General features: G+C 37.2%; 1 protein-coding gene across 1 annotated transcript in view; it reads left to right on the top strand.

Moving 5' to 3' along the window:
* Positions 1–22,449, top strand: part of LOC307155611 (phospholipid-transporting ATPase ABCA1) — a 208,836-nt gene that overhangs the window by 30,765 nt on the left and 155,622 nt on the right. Inside the window, exons 7-8 of the mRNA XM_079866407.1 lie at positions 3,963–4,049; positions 8,957–9,170. Of these exons, the coding sequence (XP_079722533.1) occupies positions 3,963–4,049; positions 8,957–9,170 (301 nt within the window). The remainder of the gene's footprint in view (positions 1–3,962; positions 4,050–8,956; positions 9,171–22,449) is intronic.

Genomic DNA, 22,449 nt, shown 5'->3' with positions numbered 1-22,449 from the left:
CAGAATTGAGATAAGTTGACTATAAATAGATAACTATAAATAGGAATCACTGGTGTTACCCATAAGAAAGGTGACACCAGTGACAGTAACACCAGTGACAATTTTCATGAAAAACTTATTTTACAAAATGGCTGCTGCAAGGTATCAAACCACATGTTGTCAATCATGGTATACTAACTAAATTAAGTAGTTTATTCCATTTGTATTCTAGTTTTTTTTTTACAATTCCCTAATAATAAAGTAGGTCATACCAGTGAGTTCAACTAAAAGCTTCATATGAAATCATGAGATAAATGAGAAAATATCTGATAACTGAAAAGAGACAGTGGATTTACTATGGGCCTTTCTTCATAGATATTCAGGAATTTGGAAGAAGGAAGTCAAGTGATGTCATCAGTGTGATTTTTATTTCAAAATCAGAGATTTTTGTTTAATGGTAACACCAGTGACATTATTATCATTATTATATTTTAAATGGTGTAAAAACCTGTTTTTGACCTCAAAATAAAGCATTTTCCCTCTGTACATGACTGTGGGGACGAGCACTTCTGTGGCACTTCTGAGCACTTCTATGTTCAAATAACGTATTGTTTTATTTTAAACTGTAAAGAAATTGTAATCCTAAAGAGTTTTTTAAGTGTAATATTTCTGTGAAGGCTAGGGACAGAAAAATGGACATTTCCATAGAATGACCCATATATTTACTTGAAGCAAAATGTTATAACAAATAAATTTTGCCGCTCTTTATTGTGTGACAGATCAGGCGCTGTATCGCCTAAGTTCTTTACTACAAGTTACAGCACAAAATAAACTTTTTGAACATCATAAGTTGAAAAAGACAGTGCAACTTACCAAAATCCATATCACGTCTCTTGTAAACAATCAGTGTTTCAACCGCGGAAAGACGTCATTAAAACAGCTTGTAAAGAATGTCACGTAATGTTACATTTACCTATAAGCAAGTCAATGTTCATAAACTTGTTATTTAGCTAGATAAATAACTAAAGTGGGGCATTTTGCTATTACATATTCATTATATTTTATATACATATACTTAATCTGTTGTCTTCGCGTTTAAACATGTTTAAATCTGTCATGAAACAAGTTTTTATGACAGTCCCTATTTATGTGTTTCAGCAACAAATTGTTGTATAAACATAATTAAATAATTTAAAAGTTGATATAAAACAGACTTACATGTAATTTAAGTTTATAAGTTTTTATTTATTAGTGTTGATTATTAAACATGTGATTGTATCCACGAGTGTGTCTGTGTTTTCAGCAGTGCAGAATGTTTTTTGAACATTCAGAAATCTCTCCTCATAACCTTTGTACACATCTTAGAGAGAGATAGGGACATATAGTACACAAAGCTCTCAGCAGCTCTTAGCCTCTTACAGAATAAAACTATTAACAGATGTGAAGCTCTGCAGCTAGAAATGGGACTATATGGGATGCGGCACTGAAAGGAGCGCATGGACACAATAGGTGTCCGATATACTCTGAGCTCAATGAAGGGCAGCCACTTACTGTTACAGAAGTATACAGTATGAACACTTGAACATGTGCTTTAGGTCGAACGATGAAACAAGGTCATGTCCAGGGCAGCTCTTTTCTTAAAGGGGTCATATAATGCCATTTTTGTACAAGCTAATATGATTCTTTAGGGTTTAAATTAAAAGTTTGTAATATACTTTAATTAAAAATTCTCATTATTATTGTAAGAAAACACTAATTTTACCTGGTCAAAAACAGCTCTGTTTTCTGCACGCCGTTTAAGTGCATGTGTCTTTAAATGATAATGAGCTTTGCTCACCCCGCCCCTCTGTTCTGTGCGTACACGGTTTGTAATAATAACACAACAACCATAATGCGTTGTTCATTATAAACGTGGGATTATGAATTATATTGAGAACGTCGTACATAGAAAAGTGTAAACCCTGAGTGTAAACCTTAGCCGCATTCATCGTGAAGCGTGCTAGCGATTTGCAAAGATTAATATAAAGATTAATATAAAGGTCAATAAAACGTTACACTCACTTCAGTTCTTCTGGAAGTGCAGCAGGAACACGAATAGTTGGTACCAATCCTTTTTTTTAGGAGCAGCTTCTTAGCTAAACCAGCTGACCCCGTAAAGCAGTCTGGTGTGTGAAATGATTTGCGCAAACATGAAAGCATTGACGTTGATCGTGGGGAATATTCCCTTCGAAAACAAAACTCAGCCACTGCGTCTTCAGCGGTTCGGATTTAGGAACATCAAAATGACTGCTGTGTTCGTTATTACACCCAAGAACAGAACAGCACAATCGATTAGACACCATTCTGCTCCAGCGTATCAACAATGCGGACTATGATGACAGCTCGCTCACAAGCGAGGGCGGGTCTGTGTTGAAACGCTGCTGTCAATCAACAATCATGGGAGGGGCGTCCGACCGTGTGACGTCACAAGGTCGAACGGCTTGATTTGAGACTTTTTGAGATTGGATTTTTATCATTTTATGATGGTTGTGTACAGGCACTGCCAACACACATTTCAGTACAATCAACTTGTAAAAGTACATGTACCATTATATGACCCCTTTAATATCTAGTAAAGTAAATTGTTTTTTGTTTTTTATATGGGTGTTTAGATATGGTTAATTTAATTTTTAGGGCCCTTTTTTTTTTTATTCTATATTTTTTTTCCAAATTCTTTGTATTCCGTTTTAATGATTTATTTACCTTTTAATAATTAAAAAGCACATCTAATCAATTGAATTCATACAACTTTAACTATTTATTTATTTATTTATTACAGTAATAGGGCCATATGAAATTATGTGAGTTCCGTGTTGTCCGTTTACATTTTTCTGGATTTATGATTTGATACAAATTTATTATCTAAAACAGAGATAATCAAATCAAGGCAGACATATTTTACTGACAACCCAGAAAACAAAGGGGAATATCTAGCTCACCTGCTTTTAGAGAGAACTTCAAATAATTATAATATAGATATCACTTAGACTTTTGCCTAAACACATTATGGCAACTAAAAAAGTATTAAAGCAACTGAGGTGTGCTCTTATTTGGGATAACATAAATTCTTATAATTATCACATATAACAAGGCTGTTAAATTCAACATTATGATCTCTTAAATATTTTCAGTGGTGCTATGTTATGTGTTTACCAAAATATGTCAGATGTAGCAGTTTGTGAGTTATGAAGGAAAATATGGGAAGGTTACAACTGCCCTTGGCCTTTCATATATGTTCAACCATTTGTTCTTAAATTCACGTTTAAGACATTTATAATCCACTCTCATCCTGAAGGGCTTCGGGTTTGGTTTTGCGGATGAGAGGTTGGGAGCATAAATGTTCTCCAGACTGAATGAAGAAAAAGCCATTTGCCACGTAATCCCCTGTGCAGATAAATACTTCAAAACACACACACGCACGCACGCACACACACACACACACACACACACACACACACACACACACACACACACACACACACACACACACACACACACACACTCTCTCTCTCTCTCTCTCTCTCTCTCTCTCTCTCTCTCTCTCTCTCTCTCTCTCTCTCTCTCTCTCTCTCTCTCTCTCTCTCTCTCTCTCTTCCCCTCTCCCCCTTCCCTTTTGCCTTTTTCTGAACCTCCCTTTCCTTCTAAAGTAATCGCTATTGAATGTGTGAAGGTCAAAGAGATAGACACAGAGATAGTGCTGGCTAAGAGGCCAGTGAACGGGAGTTTATTAAGGTTGTTTTAACTGCCTGACATCCCAGGCTCTGAGAATAAACTCTGAAAATCTAATGATCTTTATAGATTGAACTGTACTTCGCTTCAGTTCAGTAATACTGTCTTAATCTTTGGCTCTCTGAGGCAGAACCCATGTAATACACAATTAAGCTCAGAAAAAATCAGTAATACTAAAATGAGGGTTTTTTTTCTTCTTTTTTTTTCTGATTCAGCTTCCATTAGCATTGGGTCTGAACCGGCTCGAGACGGGCCTACTGATGGCAAAAACCAGCGTTCATATCGCTCCACTAATGACAGCGGTGAGTTTTCAGTTTTGGATGAATGGTCTATGCTTTCCATCTTTTACAAATGTAAAATGTTATCCAGGAATAGGATACAATACTGTGTCCCATGAGGTTTCAAATTAGAGGCACAAATCCCATGTTTTGTCTTGCAAAACCTATTAGATATGTTGGATAAACAAACATATCTTCACACCAACTAAACCTTATTTGGAAGATAAGTAGATACTGTAATCACTTTCCATTTCCACTGTTATTAATGTTATCATAAGTATTTTTGTATTTATTATAAGAATATTTATTTATTTTAAGAATAATAAATACTTTTATTGTTTGATTAATAAAAAAATATAATATAAAAAGTAACAAAATTACACCTATTTAGACATCCTAAAGTTTGCTAACAGGATTTGCTAAAATTGTAAAGCTCATATATAATTTATAGAAAATAAAACAGCTTATATACTCCTTGTAGTTTGACATCCTGAGGATTTTCTGAAATACAAAAGTTTCAAAAGTTTTAAGTGTTTTTAAATCTCTTGGCTGCATATATTAGATACAAAAACAGTAATATTGTGAAATATTATTGTAATCCAAAATACGTGTTTTCTATGTGAATATTTTTTTAAATATAATTTATTCCTGTGATGTAAAGCTGAATTTTCAGCATCATTACTCCAGTCTTAAGTGTCACATGATCCTTCAGTAATCATTCTAATATGCTGATTTGCTGCTCAATAAACAAATGTAAAAAATAAATCAATAAATAAATTTCTTCTTATTATCAATTTTAAAAACAATTGTACCATTTCATATTTTTGTGGAAACTGATTAAAAAAAAGTGGATTCTTTGATTATCTCTCTTTTTTTTTCTTTTTTTTTTTTTGGTACCGTTTATAATAACTATGTATTATGTTATTTCCATTGCTATAGAGCACAACATTCAGGTTATGAAATTATCCCATTTATTTTCTCCATACAGAAATAGTTTGCATAAATAGTTTAAAACCATTAAACAATTTATCATGAGCTCTGAGGCTGTTGAAGGGTAACTAAACCCTAAACCAACTTTTTTTTAGTTAATGATTTGTAAGAATGGGGCTTTATTAGTGCTGTTCATTGATTCGAGTAACTTTTTTGACATTTGGGTGTAAAGTGTTTTAATTCTACAATATATGGTGTAAAAACATGCTGCCCTCTTCAGGTTGAATGGTGGCTACTGCAGTTGAATTTTCCTATTGGATGCTTACGGTACTGCGTGACGTAAGCGGTACTACGTGACGTAAGCGGTACTACGTGACGTAAGCAGGTTCCAGCTCACCACGCCCTCCCTTGGTACGAGCTCACTATGCCATCCCTTGGTACGAGCTACCACGCATAGTATTGCATCAGTTAGGATAGCTTCAAGTTAGCGTAGATTTATCTGTATTTAGTACAGTGGTCGGGAGGGTACGTAGGTGTAGTGTTGCTGGTTGCAACAGCACTGCTGGACTGCATAGCTTTCCAGCAGACTTGGAAATTAGGCGTCAGTGGAGCTCAAGTGTGCAACCTGAATTTTTCGCGGGATTGCTTCTCCAACGCAGTAGAGGTGGAAATGGGCTTCTCCACACAGCTCACGCTGAAAAGCGATGCAGTGCCAAATGCTGCTCCTCCTGCTGATGTGAGTGATCATATATATAATCACAATTTATGGTTAGGCTAAAGTTAATCCTCTGGGGTCGACAAAAGCGCTGGCGCATTTTGCTGGATTTTTTCACATAGCGGCAAAATATGAATATGCCTACAGAGAGTGCGCGATGCATGATGCAGTATCAGATGCATGTACTTTACGTTGTCTTGCGACCCTGTGAGTCACTGTCCATTTTAGAGTCTGACAGCAGCTGTCAATTAATCCGTCACTGCGGGTCTCAGTTGGACGCCCCCCCGCTCAGCCCCGCCCTCGGTTCGTCCCCTCTATCTCCCTTGGGGTCTGCCCACTTTTCCAGCATTTTTCAAATATTGCCAGTGGGTGGAGTCAGGCTCTGACCAGGGGTTTAGTTACCCTTTAATCAATAGCACATTCTCCTGTAGAAGTCAATATATATTGTTATATTTCTAATGAAAATAATTCTGAAGAGAAATCCACTATTTGTGGTTACCTTGAATACAGGAATTGTGCATGAAGAGCTCAGCAAATTCTGCACTCCCATAATCCATTGCGAATGACTTCACTTAATGGAATAGCACAACCTCCATTGGGTTCAGATGATTGCCAGTGTGTGCTCCAGTTTTCCTGAAGAGCTCGTTCATCTGTTGGCATCTACAAGAGAACAACTCGCATGCAGCAACAGACTGCTACAACATTTGAAGCATCTTACAATCTTAAAGCGCAGAGCTGTCTGATAGTTTCTGCAGATGACCTGTATTTCAAGTTTTGCTAAACCCTGCAGTCTCACAAAATGCGATCTGCCCGTGAGGTCGTCTAGCTACGTTTACATGCACCCAAATAATCTGTTTATTATCAGACTGATGGCTCAATCAGACTGGGAAACCATCATCTAAACACCTCTTGAGCTTGAAGCGAATAATGTTTCAATTGGATTGGAAGGGGTGGTGTAGACCTGAAATAAATAAGCATGTATCGGATTCGAACAAAACTTGCACACATGAACAGTTTGTTTATGTTTACATATGTTTTACGTCTTATAAACTGCACTTTAAAAAAATAAAGGTTCTTTATTGGCATCTATGGTTCCATGAAGAACCTTTAACATCCATAGAACCTTTTCATTGCTCTAAAGGTTCTTTACAGTTGAAAAAAGGTTGCATGCAGTTCTGTTTATTAACTGCTAGAGCACCAAAAGTTACGGACTGCACCTTTAAAAAAACAACTTTATTTTTGTGCCATTTAATGCGTTTGACACTCCTGAAACTTTGCAGTGTGTAAGTGGCCGATGGTCCTCTTAGCAACATGAAAAACAAAACTTGTATTCTCAATGTCAATGTGCAATGGAGCATAAAAAAAGAAGACTGTAAAAAGGTGCAACGTTTTCGTCTTGCTGACAGACTGTCTCAGATCAGCCAGTGATCAACTGCCAGACCTGACATTACTTGTGAAAACAATGCAGACTTTTCACCAGGACTATTCACTTCTTTTCATCAGTTCTTGTTAAGTTTATTTGCTCAAGAATGTTTTTCTTTATGCATTTTGGCATTTTTTTCACTTTTGCATTAAGAATACAGTAAGACAAACTATTAATCCTTTTTTTTTTTTAAATGCCATTTTTTTTTTCATGTTCAGTGACATTTTATATGGGACAACATTTAACAATCCATGTAGGACTAGTAAGACTTAGCTAGATAATAAACTGCACTTGTAAATACTCAGTAAAACTACAAATATTGTCTTAAGGAGGCCTAAATAAAAGTCTTATGATACAAATTGTAATTTGTGGCCCTTTGCATTTAATGTGGTTTAAATGCAGCCCTCTTGGCCTCCGAACTTGAGTACGGATGTCAATGTTAAGGGTTTGGTATTGTACTCTCTGTTTCAGAATCAGTTGCGTCATTTGCAAGGCTTCATAGGAAGAGTTGTTCATTTCCTCGCAAAAGAACTGAAGTTGTCTTGTATGGTACCATACTTTACTTTCTTTGTTGCAAATCAATGTGACTGCCATTTGCATATAGCATTGCAAATGATGTAATCGGATCTCTGTACACTCTCAAGCTACTTTTTTTGTTTGCAATATTTTTTTGCATATTAGTATATAACATTATACTGAATACATTTTAATAGTAATATATTGTGCTATTCATCTGAGAGCTGGTTGGTTTGGTCCAAGGATTAGAGCTCTGTAGTGAATACGTTTCTGAATGTGGAGAAAATAAATGGGAAAATAATTCAGGAACCAAGGGCACTGAAAAAGTGGGCCGTCACTGTTGTGCTCTATTACCCATGCTTCTGTGCAGTCCATTACTGTTTGCATGGCTATATAAATAAAATCAGCTGGAAGTTTGCTGGAAAGTAATATACCGTGTCATTTGGTATTAACACAACAGCTGTCACCTTCGTTCTGAGTGAACAGGCTTTATGTCTGTTATGCTCGTTGAGTGAGACTGAAATACAGTTTACACTTTTTGTTTAGATTATGAAGGTGGTGTCTTGATCACGTACCAAAAACCATTTCACCTTTTCATGGTTTGGCATTAGCCGGCTTAGCCGCCAGGCCAACAGATGCAAAGCACAGATGGACTTGTATTACGCAGACATGCCGTGAACAAGACATTAATGGCATTAATTAATGACATTACACCATAATATTCAGTTATGGGATGGACAAATGTTCACCAGAAGTGTGCATGCAGTATGTTTTCTAAAGATAGTTTTTATTGCATCTTCTTGTCCAGACAAAAAGACAAAAACAGTGTTCCAAAGAAACAATGGTTCAGGTCTGTTCTGCTTATGGGTCACAGATAGTGTAATGCAAATGCTTCATGCAGATAATAAAGCAAACTAAGTACACTACTGTTCAAAAGCGTGTGTGTGTGTTTGTGTGTGATTTTTTTTTTTTTTTTTCTTAAAATAAATTAATACTTTTATATAAATAAATGCTGTTCTTTTGAACTTTCTATTCATCAAAGAATCCTGAAAGAAATGTATCACGGTTTCCACAAAAATATGCAGCCACGCAACTGCTTTCTTGAGCAGAAAATCAGCATATTGGAATGATTTCTGGAAGATCATGTGACTGAAGACTTTAGGAATGATGCTGAAAATTCAGCTTTGCATCACAGGAATACATTACATTCAAACTGTATTATTACCATTTTTACTGTATTTTCTGTTCAAACAAATGCTGTCTTGGTGAACATAAGAGTCATTTCTGAATGTGTATATGTGGAGATTTTCCTGTGAGATGTTTTTTTTTTTTTTTTTTTTCACTCAGATGTCTAAGTTTGGGTCTTCAGCGCTGTTAAGTGCTGTAGACACTTTGGACTTCAGGTCCGATCCATTTGGAAGCCTCAGTCAGCTGATGTGTGGAACAGATGACACCAATAACACCAGCAGAGCTGTTGTGAGGACCGTGTCAACAGAATCAGACCAACAGAACACACGGGCTGCAACAGCCGACAACACCAATGCAACCAGCACTAACACCAGTAAGAGCTGATTTTTGAATCTAATAGGACAGTTTAAATCCGATAACGCATTTACCAGTAACGATCATTGTGTGACATACTTCTTTGTGAAATGGAATATTCAAAGGAAAATAATGGAACTTGATATTATTCAACTGGGCTTTTATGATATTATTATTTAATCCCTTGCGAAAAATAAGTGAACTTAATTGTATTTAATGTGCACGTGTAGTGATCTTCAAATCTTAAATGTTTTTTTTTTAAAACTGTACTTGCAGATAATATAATATAAATTAAATAAAAGCCACTTAAATGTACTTAAAGAGAGTCCACTTTCATGGCTGTTTCTTTACACGCACATAATGCGTAAAATGTGCAATTTGTAATCATGTCAAACTAAAGGTTCTACTTTATCGTGCATTTCACATTTTGGTTCAAAAATATTTTCTTGTGCTTTGAAGAAGTACATTTATTTTGATGTGTTGACTAACATACAAAAGCACATCTACTTATTCAATATTACATTTAAAATGAATATATTTAAAAAGAAAACTAAATTGCAACATCAAAATCAAAAACTTTAAATTACAGTAAAATAGAAACAGAAATGGCATTAAAGTATATTTTGGTGTACCATAAATGCTTGTCAGTACATTCAGCAGTAAACTTTAATCATAATTCAAAGACAATTGAAGTTATTTTGAAATTACATATTAAGATGCACTTAAGAACTCTTAACTTCAGCTAATTCCATTTAATATAAATTTGAACTATAAAATTAAATTGCAATTAACATGCAATCATGTGCCTGAAAACATCATTCAGTTCACACTTAAGTATATTAGAAGTATGCTAAAGTGTACTTCTTTACTTTAAACATACGTGATTGTGAAGTTTTATGTAAGAACCAAAATTGAAGTCATTATTCAGGGATCATTTTCCACTCCACTGAGCTGCTAACCATTCCCGGCAGATCATTTTAGGTCAATTTGAGAACCGGATCAACTGGATCCGCAGTACTTTCTGACTCAGCAGAAGGCGAGAGTCACATCAGCGCAGAGGCTGTAGATGTTTCTTCCGTGATGCTGTTTGTTTGTTTACAATGCCTCGGCTCTCGCAGTGCTGGTGTGTTTGTACAGAGCGCTTCTGTGTGGCTGAATATCAGGAGGACTGAGTTAATTAGTGACACTGTTGGGTTGTTCCGTTAATTACCTTCTCTTTGAAACTCCAGTAAATAGGATTGGCTGTTTCTCCCCGAGCTCTGCCTCGGCCTGCTGTGGCTTTCTGTTGTTCTGACACTACAAATCACAAAAACCGTGTTGCATTGTGCTGTATTCTGTTTTGATGGCTTTCCGGCCCTGTTTGCATGCTAATGGGATTGTACTTTCTCTCTGAATTTGGTGTGCCGGGATTGTACACGAGCGTCGTTGGGAATCCAGACAGTGAATGTGTCAGTCGATGAGGCACGTTGGCGTCGCTCTAGTGGGAGTGCAAACAGATGCATTATGAAACACAGATTGTGCGTTTGTGCATCTGCTGTACATAATGGGGAATTTAACTCCGTTATGAGATTCAGTTACACAGTTGATCTTTCAGTAAATCTGCAGAACGTTCCTCTGGTGTGTCGTTGGATGCTCTTACACTATGAAAAAAAAAAAGAACCAGTAAGTGCCATGGAAGTCATATTGTCTGGAATCAAAGTGATTGCATCTCAGATGCTGTCTAATTCTCAAATGCACTTATTTCAGTCAAGCAGTAATTATCTTTTTCATTCAGATACATATACCTGCAGGCATACACTGGGACTGTGAAATATTTATCTTATGCAGCCAGTGTTTTATTTACATTGCAATTGGTGTGTAGTTTAGAGATATTAAGAGTGTCCCTTATTGTATAAAAACAAAATAAACTAAATTATTAAAACTTAAAATCAAATGAAAACTGAAAATGTATAAATAAAAGCTCAAAATGTTAATAAATACTATAGTAGTATATACATAAATCTAAAAAAAAAAAAAAAAAGTGTGGCCTTGATATTCCTTAGGTGTTTGTGTCTGCTGGGTGGTTTTGTACTTTTGTTTGTGCTGATGCTCAGGCTAATGTTACATCATATAGTTTTGAGGAGAACTGATTTCATTATAGTCAGTAGCCCAGGGATTGAGTCTGTGCTCACATCACTCTCAGTGGTTTGGGAATGTCATGATGTAGCTGTGCATGAGAGTGAAGGTGGTGATTTGTCATCCTGTGATGCATTTCATTTGTTTTGCATTTATTTCAAGAGGTTTAGGCCCACTGAGATCAAGGCTTTTCTGTGAGCGAGTTCAGCAATGTGCAATGAACAGACAAAAGAAAAGCACTTGAAAAGGTAAAATAGTGTAGAACTCAATACATAAAATACAAAACAAGCAAATTGTTTGTTTTATTCACATAGGGTGACATTTATAAAGCCACTTTGAGACACTTCAATTTTATCCTCAAGTTTCTCAAAATTCAAAGAATGAACTTTTCACTCTTTTTACAGTTAAGAACAAGATTCATGCATAAATATTATTTATTAATAAAATGCATAAATAAAAGTAAGACTCTGTCTCAGCTCATAAATTAGTTAAGTAGTTCAGCAGGGATCTTAAAGGTCCTATGAAATTCTGCTTTTTGGATGCTTTTATATAGGCCTTAGTGGTCCTGATCTGAAGCCTTGGTGCAGAATTAACCACTACGAGCCAGTGCCACAATGAGCTTTCCTTAGGACGTGTTATTTCTGTGTCTGTAGCTTTAAATGCTAATAAGGAGGAGAGGGGCAAGGTGGAGGTGGGGGTGTGGCCTTGACCAGCTTGCGGCCACAGTACCATGCGCTAATGTTTACAGTGAGTGGATGTATTGCAATGGCTCGTAGACACGCAGTCGTTCAAGCTTTCCAGTTTGACCCAGAATCTGATCCGGATGGAGAAGCACCTGAAGAAGTTGCAACTCAGCGGCTATAGCCATATAAAGTGAACAGTTGGATCAACTTAAAAAAATTACTTCAATTGGTAACATCTAAAAAAATTAAGTTTTCTCAACTTAAATTATCACATTTTATCAACTTCATTTCACTAGGTCAATCACACTTATATTATTTGAGTCATTCAATCCTATTATTTAATTTAGTCTAACTTAATTTCACTGCATTCCAACTTGAATGTATTAATTTTTCCTACAGTTGGATCAACTTAAAAAAATTACTTCAATTGGTAACACCTAAAAAAAAAACGTTTTCTCAACTTAAATTATTATATTTTGTTAAGTCAATCACACAAGACTCAAATTGCTTTAGAAATATTTATTAACATTAATTCATTTTATACGCTAACGTATTTTCCACATTACAAACTTTGAGAAATCATTACAAACTGTTCATATTTGTTGTGCCAATGAAATTTCATTTACTGACACACTTAACATCCATTCCATTAACAGTCTTTTTGCAAAGTTGTCTTTGCACTGCATTATGCTCAAAACTGAGCCACTAATATATTTATAAAAATAAATATAAAAACATAGTGGTTATGCCCTTAAATGAGCCACCTAAAAACAATTAAAGGAATGGTTCAAACAAAAATGGTTCAAGTTGTTCCAAACCTGTATGAGTTTCTTTCTTCTGCTGAACACAAAAGAAGATGTGTTGAAGAATGTTGGTAACCAGACAGTTGACGGTACCCATTGACTTCCATAGCAGGAAAAAAAAATAAAATACTGGAAGTCAATGGGTATCGTCAACTGTGACTCTATTATCAATTAGAGAAGAAATTAGAAATTACTTAAATTAATAAAAATTACTTACCATGTAACGTTATAGCAAAGTGTCCTCAGTCGTCAAACATTAAAAAAGTTTTCGGTCCTAAGGGGAGAAAAATGTTGTAGTATTTAAGTGGCAGAAAATGGTTTGCTACAGGTCAAGTAATTAATTAGTTGTGAAAATACTACTATTTCTAAAAAAGAAAAATCATAATTTTCTACTGAAGAAAACCCTGAATTTTTTTCCTGGATGAAACGCCTCGAGCTAAGCAAATGAAGCTAGCGTTACGCACAATGGGTGCGTCTCAATCACCTCCCTAATTCAGTAGTCAGGGCACTGATCAGGGAATCAGTCAATGGGCTGACTCCCTGATCAATGCCCTGATTACTGAACTAGGGAGCTGATTGAGACGCAACCAATGACTTTCATCACAGACTTTCATCATCATTTTGGGCAAAAAAGTCGATGAATAAATCAGAGCTAATGTTTCAAAGACAAATAAAAGAACAGACAAACATTACTTTAAAAGCAAACTCAATATTATACTGCAGGAATTCAAATTCAAGCATTTTGTCCCACTGCCCGAGCACTTCCCGCCCAAAGCATTTCCAATATCTCGCGCGGCACAGACGGTTAAGGGGGCATCAATTTTAAAATTATTTTATACACATAACTTACTCCCAAGATCCAAACTGAACACATTTTTATAAAACAAACGAGTAAATATAACATCTTGTATACATAGAACATATTCAGTAACGCTATATTGCAAACGTACGTTAAAAAATTCAGTTAATTACGATTTCGTTAGTATTCAGGTTCACAAACAACATTAATTAACTCATAAACGACTAAAACACACGTCCAAAAGTTGCATTTTTGAGTATATTAATTAAAACAAACTTCCAACCTACCTTCATCCGCGTCCAGAGAGAAAAAGAAAATGGCGGTTGAGCAGAATTTCAAGACAGACTCGTGCGTCATGACGTCAGAAAAAAACGTCTGACACGGGGGTCCTTAAAGGGAAATTATACTTTGGGTGAAAGTGAGATATTTGAGTGTCTGTGAATTTCTATGCGTTCAAGTTGAATGAGTGTACAATAGTCAATTATGATTAGGAAAGCAGAAATACAAAGTAAATAGACTCAAATAGTTCTAGTAATCCAACTTACACCAATATTCACTTTTTACAGCAGGACGTCTCCGAATGGTTAGTTTAAAATATTGTGTCTGGATACGGTATACCTTGTATTACTTTGTATTTCTGCTTTCCTAATCATAATTGACTATTGTACACTCATTCAACTTGAACGCATAGAAATATGCTCATTCAACTTGCTCATTGAATGAAATATGCTCATTCAACAAAACAACTCATTCAACTTGAACGCATAGACTGATATAGATGCTAATACAGCCAACAATGTAGGCTAGCGTTAGCTACATGATGATAACTGGTAGTAATAATAACTTAAGTTGGTTTGTTTATGTATGCTGTTACAGTTATTATCATGCAGCTAACGCTAGCCTATGTTGTTGGCTGTATTAGCATCTATATCAGTAATCTTTGTAGTTTAGAGAAGACTGTACTCTGGCGCATTTCCAGAGAAAATAAAATTGGTTCCCCACTGGTTCTTCAGAGGCTCGGATGAAGGAACTAAAAAAATACTTTTGTGTTCATTTGTACATCCAAACACTGAGCAACTGCCATGCTTTGCTCGTTTGCAAGCCATGATGTCTCTCGGGGAAAAAACAATATCGCGCTCGCATGGTCTGCTCAATTTCTCATGGGTGGGCCAAATTCTCTGGGCGGGCAAAGCAGAGAAAGGGGAGGTAACCTTTCCCCATATGAGGACATTTAAGGAAGATAGGCCCATATATATATATATATATACCCAGGGATATACCCAGGGCTTGGTTTACACCTATCGCCATTTCTAGCCACTGGGGGACCATAGGCAGGCTAGGGGAACTCATATTAATGTAAAAAAAAAAACTCATAAAGTGAAATTTTCATGCCATGGGACCTTTAACCTAGTTCGTAGTTGCAATATGAGTTGAGTTGTGCAAACTAATCGATAATGAAATTTGTTGTTGACTATTGTTGGGGAAAATTACCTTTAAAAGTAATGCGTTACAGTATCGAGTTACTCCTTAAAAAAAGTAGGCTACCTAATTATGTTACTTAGTTTCTTTTTATCAAAAAGTAACATTATTTTTTCATCAGCCTTAGCCGATGACCGATACGGGCTGCCGATTTTCTTGGGCCTATATTTGGAGCCGATACTGCTTTTGCTCACTCAATTTACATCATAAAAATGACACAATGATGATAACAAATGTTTAAAGTCTCAATTTAAAAAAGGAACATTTATTGAACTTAAAAAAACAATATTTGACAAATATTAAAAACATGTGAGGTAGAACAAGTAAAAAAAAAAGTTCTGTGCTGAAAATACTGAAAATAAATATTTAAGCATAATTCAAATTCTGAAAATAAATTCTGAAAATAAATATTTAAGCATAAATAAAATAATTACACTATTGCACACAGTAGCAACAAGCAAGCAGCATAATAAACGTCTGTCATTGCTATGCAACCATGAACTGCGCTCTCCATGATGACGAGGAAGTAAGGATTCATTTATTTCTAGCCCTTTACAACTACATATATTTATGGAGATGAGAAATAAAAACCCGCCCTGTCCAGCTATGATCAGCTGTGCGGCCAAGCTTTCGATGTTGTCATGGAAAGGTCAGTTGTTTTTTGTCACATGACCTGCGTGCGCTTGCGGCATTCTGAAAAGTTTAGATGTTTTCATCTCACCACGGCATAGGAGCGCCTGGACAAATGAGCGTGCTGCATCGCATGCGTGTCGCAACCGCGTCGCTTCTTTTATGAGCACACGTCCAAACCTCAGCCAGGTGGTCGCTGAATAAAACTCCCACAAATATCACGGAATCATGGAACAACGTCAGCATTATTTAATCCTATGACCAATGTTCGTAACAGCTGCATATGGATAGCCTCAAAACTTAGCTATTTGCAGCTCCCTAAATACAATGACAAGCAGTTTTATAGATGAGGCATTCGGCATTCGCGTTTTCCATTTGGACCCACAAACTTGCTTAGTTGCACGCACATATAGAGCAACGTGTTTCCACTTTCAAAGTGTATGGCAATATTTCAGCTAAAACAAACAGTTAAAAGATGCTTTGAAAGTTTAAAACTTGCCGTTGTCTTGAAGAGGCTTCCAGCACTGTGTGGGAGGGGCAGTGCATGGGCTGCACGTGAACTGCAGCGTCTCCAGCAACACAGAGCTGCCCGTGCGCGGACGCCTGTCTGTAAATAATGCCGGGAAAAAACTATCGGCGAACGCAGCAGCCGTGTATCGGCTGATGCCAATACACGTCAAACCCGCAAATATCGGCCCGATTTATCGGCCGACCGATATATCGGTCGATCACTAAAATTAATTAAACTTAAAAAGTAACTTTTTTTTTTTTAGTAACTTGAATATTCATTTGTAAATTTATAAATTAGAAACTTTACTTGCTACATCAAAAAAGAGCCGATGGGAGTGGAAAGTTTTGCGCGTAATCTACTGACGATGTGCAAATTAAAAACACAGACGCAGCCGGATTATTTCCATTGTGACCAACACAAGAGCAGTGCAAAATTAACGTCTGGTTTAAGAACTACCTTTTTGGGACGTTAAATAAAGGAGCAAAACCAGTGATGCGATAAGATTCCAGCGACAAATAATTTGTCCGTCCACACCATAAACTGTAAAAAAAATATGGACGTAATGTCCGTGACGTCACCCGTAGGTTTCTGAAGACCGTTTTTGAAGCCTAAAGTGGGCGTGGCCGAACGTCGCCATCTTGGTAGCGCGTCACTCCCGAATTTATTTATTTTTACTGTCAGACAATTAGCTGAGGTAACGTGACTGCTAACAAACAGCAGACAAACGGCTAATGATGACTAATGACCACAGCAGCGGGAATCCACCTGTCACTCAAAAGTGGACACCCTTAATTATGCAGAACTTTAAGGCTTAATATAATGTAAACGGATGAGTTATAACAAAATTCACCCCCCTCACAGTTGTCATGAAGGGAAAAATAAGCTATATATACCAAAGCCACTTTTTGCACCAGGCTGTAAACGTGTCTTTTTCTGCTGTAAAGTTGGGTATTTTAACATGGGGGAGATACAGATTTGACTCACTTCTGCACCCAGCCTCAAGTGGCCAGTCGATGAATTGCCGTTGAATTCACTTACGTGTTGGTTTCAAGAGAGAGACAGGGAGGTTGCCGCTTGGTCCACACTAGACTCGAATGCGAGATGCGTTAAAATCAATCAAAACCCACAGCCAATCAGAACATCGTGTGGGCAGTCTCGCGGTAAGAGCACAGCACTAGAGAGTAGGGCTGGTCCGAATACCATTTTTTGAGCTTCGAAGCTTCGGAAGTAATGAACATCGAATATTCGAAGCTTCGGAGAGAGGGGGCTTTATTATCTTCTCTCTAATAAAGGCAGTATTCTCTATGTGTCTGTATGTCCGTTTGCATTTTGATTATTTCGAGAACCGTTCATCCAATCGACTTCACAAGGGAGTGCAGTGTTGCATTTGGTGCAATATAGATGGACACGCGGACACATTCAGAATTAATAAACTTTTCATAAACTACAGAACAGCGCGGCAGGGCTTAGGCTATATGCTCCGAGAACGGACATTGCACTAGTGATATAACGCGCACACACACAGGTCTGTTAAATTAAGCAATACTTTTAAGGTAGTCTAATATTTTTCTGACTAACAAATTACTGATACAGTAAAGGGTAGATTTAAATAAGGAAAAACGAAATTTAAATAAAGAAAAACTAAATTTAAATAAAGAAAAACAATTTAAATAAAGAAAAACGAAATTTAAATAAAGAAAAAACGAAATTTAAATAAAGAAAAACGAAATTAAAAAAAATTAAAAAGTTAGATTCATTTAGATTGATAATAACAGGTAAAAAGATTAATACATTTTTTTCTATTATTCTATTTTCCACAAAGCAACGCAGCTTAACCCAAAACACAAGCTCAGGCATGCACTTCGGTCCATACAAACTCCGCTGTTCTGCGCTCTAGCCAGAGAACACTCCCATTGCAGGAACATAGGCATCGGTTCTATTTGTAGCATGCACGCGTTTTCCGCGTGGCTCGAGCCGCGCCTGAGACGCGTGTCTCACGCAGGCAGTGTGCAAACTCCAACCTGTTAACATGGGAGCCGAAATAAAAACGGACATGCCACGCAACTGAGACGCTCACGCCGCAGCCAGTGTGTCGCCGGCCTTATTCAAGCGCGAATGAGAACCGTTTCGCGGGGGATCCCAGGTGTGCAAACTTCCTCCGTAAATAATCTAGCTCTACTGTTGGGTCATCTCTGGTTCTCATTATAAACCATAGATATCACAAACCTCAAAACAACCCATCACACACTTTTGTTGTTGTTAGCAAAAGACGACAGCTGTTACTGTGAGTTCACACCGCCACCGGCGAGAGCGTCAAAGTGCCCAGAAGTCATTCATTTTCAACGAATTTTGCCGCTCTCACCGGCGGCGGTGTGAACGTACAGTTAGCCTATCTTAGACTCATAACACAAAAAGATGACTTACCGAACCAGCTGGTGGTGTTGATTGACGAAACTACAGGGTAACTTAAAGACACGATTAATTACATGATCATACACCCATTGTATTCAAACAAATGTTGAAATTACCATAGTGATTACATAGTGATGGAATGATCACTGCACAGACGTGTATACTGTGAAGGTTGCTTATCTCATCTGCGCTTAGTGCATCCAATCGCACAACAACTATGTCGTTTACACCTCAAAACACCAACTTTTGTGTAGTAAAACTGGCGACGTCCTGGCAAGATCCTTGATTAGTTTACTGGGTTTCGTTGCTGGAGAACGACGTTCTTGCCCGCCAGCCAGTACTTGTGACGTCACGTGCAAAGTATGAATAGCAAGAATGGATAAGTAGGCTACATAATCAGATTCACAAATATTACACCATTTAAACTAGGGCTGTAATCTCCCAGTCGATTATTGGTCGACAAGTTCTGGCTCGACCAAAATTCTGATTGGTCGATTTTTGTGCCGCGTTCATTTCATCAGTTTTGCCGCGTTCATTTCATCAGGTGGAAAGCACTAATTGATAATGGGGGTGTTTTCAGAGCACCCCTGTTTCACAGGTAAGAGTCTGTCTTCAGAACACCCCCCTTGTTTTCACTTCATTTGGATTAGCCCAACCCACTGGAGAAGAGAGACAGATTGAAGAAAGTAGGCTACTAGAAGGTTTGCTGAATATTATTACTTGATCTGGTTTGTTTAATAAATATTCTTTTTTTATTGAAGTGGACGTGCCTTTTGTGTTTAAGAGTAAAAGCTTTAAGTTAATAGTCTATTCCGGTCTCAGCCGCGAAGCTGAGCTCCTATGTTCAGCCTCGCTCTGTGCGAGCTGCACAAAGCGGCTGAAATGATGTCTGTCATACATATGACAAAAACAATTGTCTAAATTATGTTGCACATTCCTCAAAAGTTCTTGTGATGATATCACTAGTTGACAACATAGTAGCCTACTATTTTCGGAAATCACAGGCTATGATATTGCGCACAGCACGTGATGCAACGCTGCAGAGCCGACAGATTCGGTGTCAGACTCATTTCAGTGCAAAATAATTAGGTCAAAAACGATTTAATATACTGAAAATAGCCTACTAGTTTTATTTATAATTCATTTAGGCGGACAATAAGGCTACCAAGTACTGCGCACAGTGCGCAGCTAATTAAGTTAATGTTTTTAGTTGATTTTTAGTCGAAAATTTCAGGACTTCAGTCGACCAAAATTTGTCTTTGGTTGATTACAGCCATAATTTAAACATTATTAAAAATACATAGGCTACTGAGTTACTAAAACAATCTTTGTCAAAGAATACACTTGTTTGTTCGTTCACAGTTTGAACGTTCTTGCTTCCAATTGTTTAATTTCAAGATATGAGATGAAATATCCATTGTTGCTTTTACAGCTACATATGATATAGCACTAAATGATATTCAAAGTCACAATGCATGCTTTTAACATTAAATAAAGCACATTAACAGTAGCCTACCTGAGAATATCATTGCAACACTTTGTGTTTGTTGTTCCAGCCACGACGTACGTTGCAGAAAAATAGAAACCAATTGTCGCGTGTCGCCATCGTGGCTGGTTAGTATAAAAACTCTGACTAACATGTTAAAGATACCTTTTATCGCGCATCTTGTGTAGTTAGGACACAGTGTGACAGTTGTTTTGTTCTGCGTCATGATTAGTGGCGTGACAATATAATGTCGATGTCCCTGCAATAACAGACCGGCGTGCATCTAATAAATTATCCATTCAAGAAGGTTGTTCAAGTTTATTGCAACAGTGGAGCCGTGAACTTCACATACTTTTGAAAATCCAGCATTTAGTTGATCCTGGTAAGCGCTCAATTGTCACAGTTATAAACACTACGGTGTTCCTCTTCCACGAGGGGTTTTGTCATCACAGCATTTGTTTCCAGGCGGACTGTTGAAGAACGCGACACACACGTCTCCTGGACAGCCTGTAGAATTCAACCAATCAGATCACGACTTCGAAACTCCTGAAGTGTTTCCAGAAAAGTGTGCCATTATGCCATATCAGAGCCCGTCTACGGAGAGCCTTGGCACTTCCTATTAGCCCCATTGTATCGATCTTGGTTGCAGTTCCATTAGAATTCCACTGGAGGTGATCGCGGGCGAGTGCAGACTGAATGGAGTCTATGGGGCTAGACGGCTAAATGTGTCTCTTTCACCCTATTGCCGTTGAGAAATCTCAGATTTTATTGTAGGTTTTGCAAGTTCAACATGGGTTATAGGTTGAAAGTTGAATGAACGAGTACTTATTTCTTTTCGATTTCTTACAGGTTGAGTTTTTGTTGCCCATAACACGCTAGCATTCTGCTAATGACATTGACATTTTAAAAGACTTTTTAAACCAAATAAGTGACTCTAAAAAATCTAACACCCAGCAATGTGTAATTTCTTTGCATCTCCTTTCGAATACAACATTCAAATTACTAGACAAAAAATTATATCCTGAGAAAAGTGGATTTTGAGGGTTTTTCGCCATAGACCTCCATTCATTCTGCACTCGCCTGCGAGCGCCCCCGCATGGACAGAGACGTGTTACTGCAGCCAGTCCAGAAACCGGAAGTAAGCAGAGAGTGCAAATAGGGTACATGTCGAACGTCGCATTACGAAACCGGAAAACAGAACGCATCGCTTCCGGTTCAGGTCTTTTGTATGTGCTTCTTGCATTTTTTTACTGTTTTACTCAAGATAACTTAAAAGGAGCGAGCAAAGATGATCATAACCAATGTCCCTCGCATGTGAAGATCGATATTTAAAAGTAAAAAAAAAAAATATATTATTAATATTTAAATAGAATAAAACGCCAATAACAAAGTGAGATAGGTAGGTTAGCTGATTACCTTAAAATTCCATAGATATCGGCGTCAGTTCATACGGCTGTTAACACTTTCTATGACAAGCGGATGCGATGAGACCAGGTTTCCGGTTTCGTCATGCGACGTTCGACATATACCCTATTCTCTTCCTATTAGACATTCTCTGGCCATATGCATCAGCCAACGGGAGTAACCCCAGAGTGCAGTCTGGACGATGGGGCGGGGCGACACTTTTAGGCGGGGCGACACGTGTCGCTCCGCCCACACCCGATTTTATTGGTTTATAATACAGCAATCTAATTGGCGTAGCCGCTTGAGGCATGAGCATACGCATTCCTTTATGTACGAGTATGGTAGGAGTTTATGAATGATCTACGACTACGACGCTGTTTGGCCATACTACAGAAATATTAACTGATGATAACCATGGGGATTTCCGATTTCAGTAGCCTAATGATCAATTGGATAATATTTTGCTGAATTTACGAATCAAGTTAGATGAAGTTACTGTCAAAATGTATTCGTATAGCGCTCAATTCACATCGTCTCAAAGCAGCTTTACAACAAATCATATTGTAAGCTTTAGGCTAATATTGAGCAGTTTTAGGGCTAGGCAATATCACGAAATATGTTGCTGATAAATTACTGTTTGAAATTTAGATAGCCTACTCTTATATTTATTAATTTACCCTGCAGATAAGTCAGTGCCACTTTTAGTGACCAATGATCATGACAGCATGAAATTACTGGCATATAGGCTATCAAAGGAGAGATCATTTCTATAGGCTGATATAGGCTAGACAATATTTTTCCGCATGTCATGCAGGGCTCCGGAATTTCAAATCATTCGTAAATGCTTCTTCATTTTTCCATTAGGATCAGTGAATAAACACAAACTTGGAATTTTACACAAATGATGATAATTCACTGTATTTCAGTAAAACATCGGATAAATCCGAAAGTTTGTTTTATTTTATTTTAAAGCAAA

Source organism: Squalius cephalus (genome assembly GCF_949319135.1).
Source record: "Squalius cephalus genome assembly, chromosome: 3".
In the NCBI taxonomy this organism is placed as follows: Eukaryota; Metazoa; Chordata; class Actinopteri; order Cypriniformes; family Leuciscidae; genus Squalius; species Squalius cephalus.
Note: the sequence above shows the minus strand (reverse complement) of the source record. Positions and strands in the feature narration are given on the sequence as shown.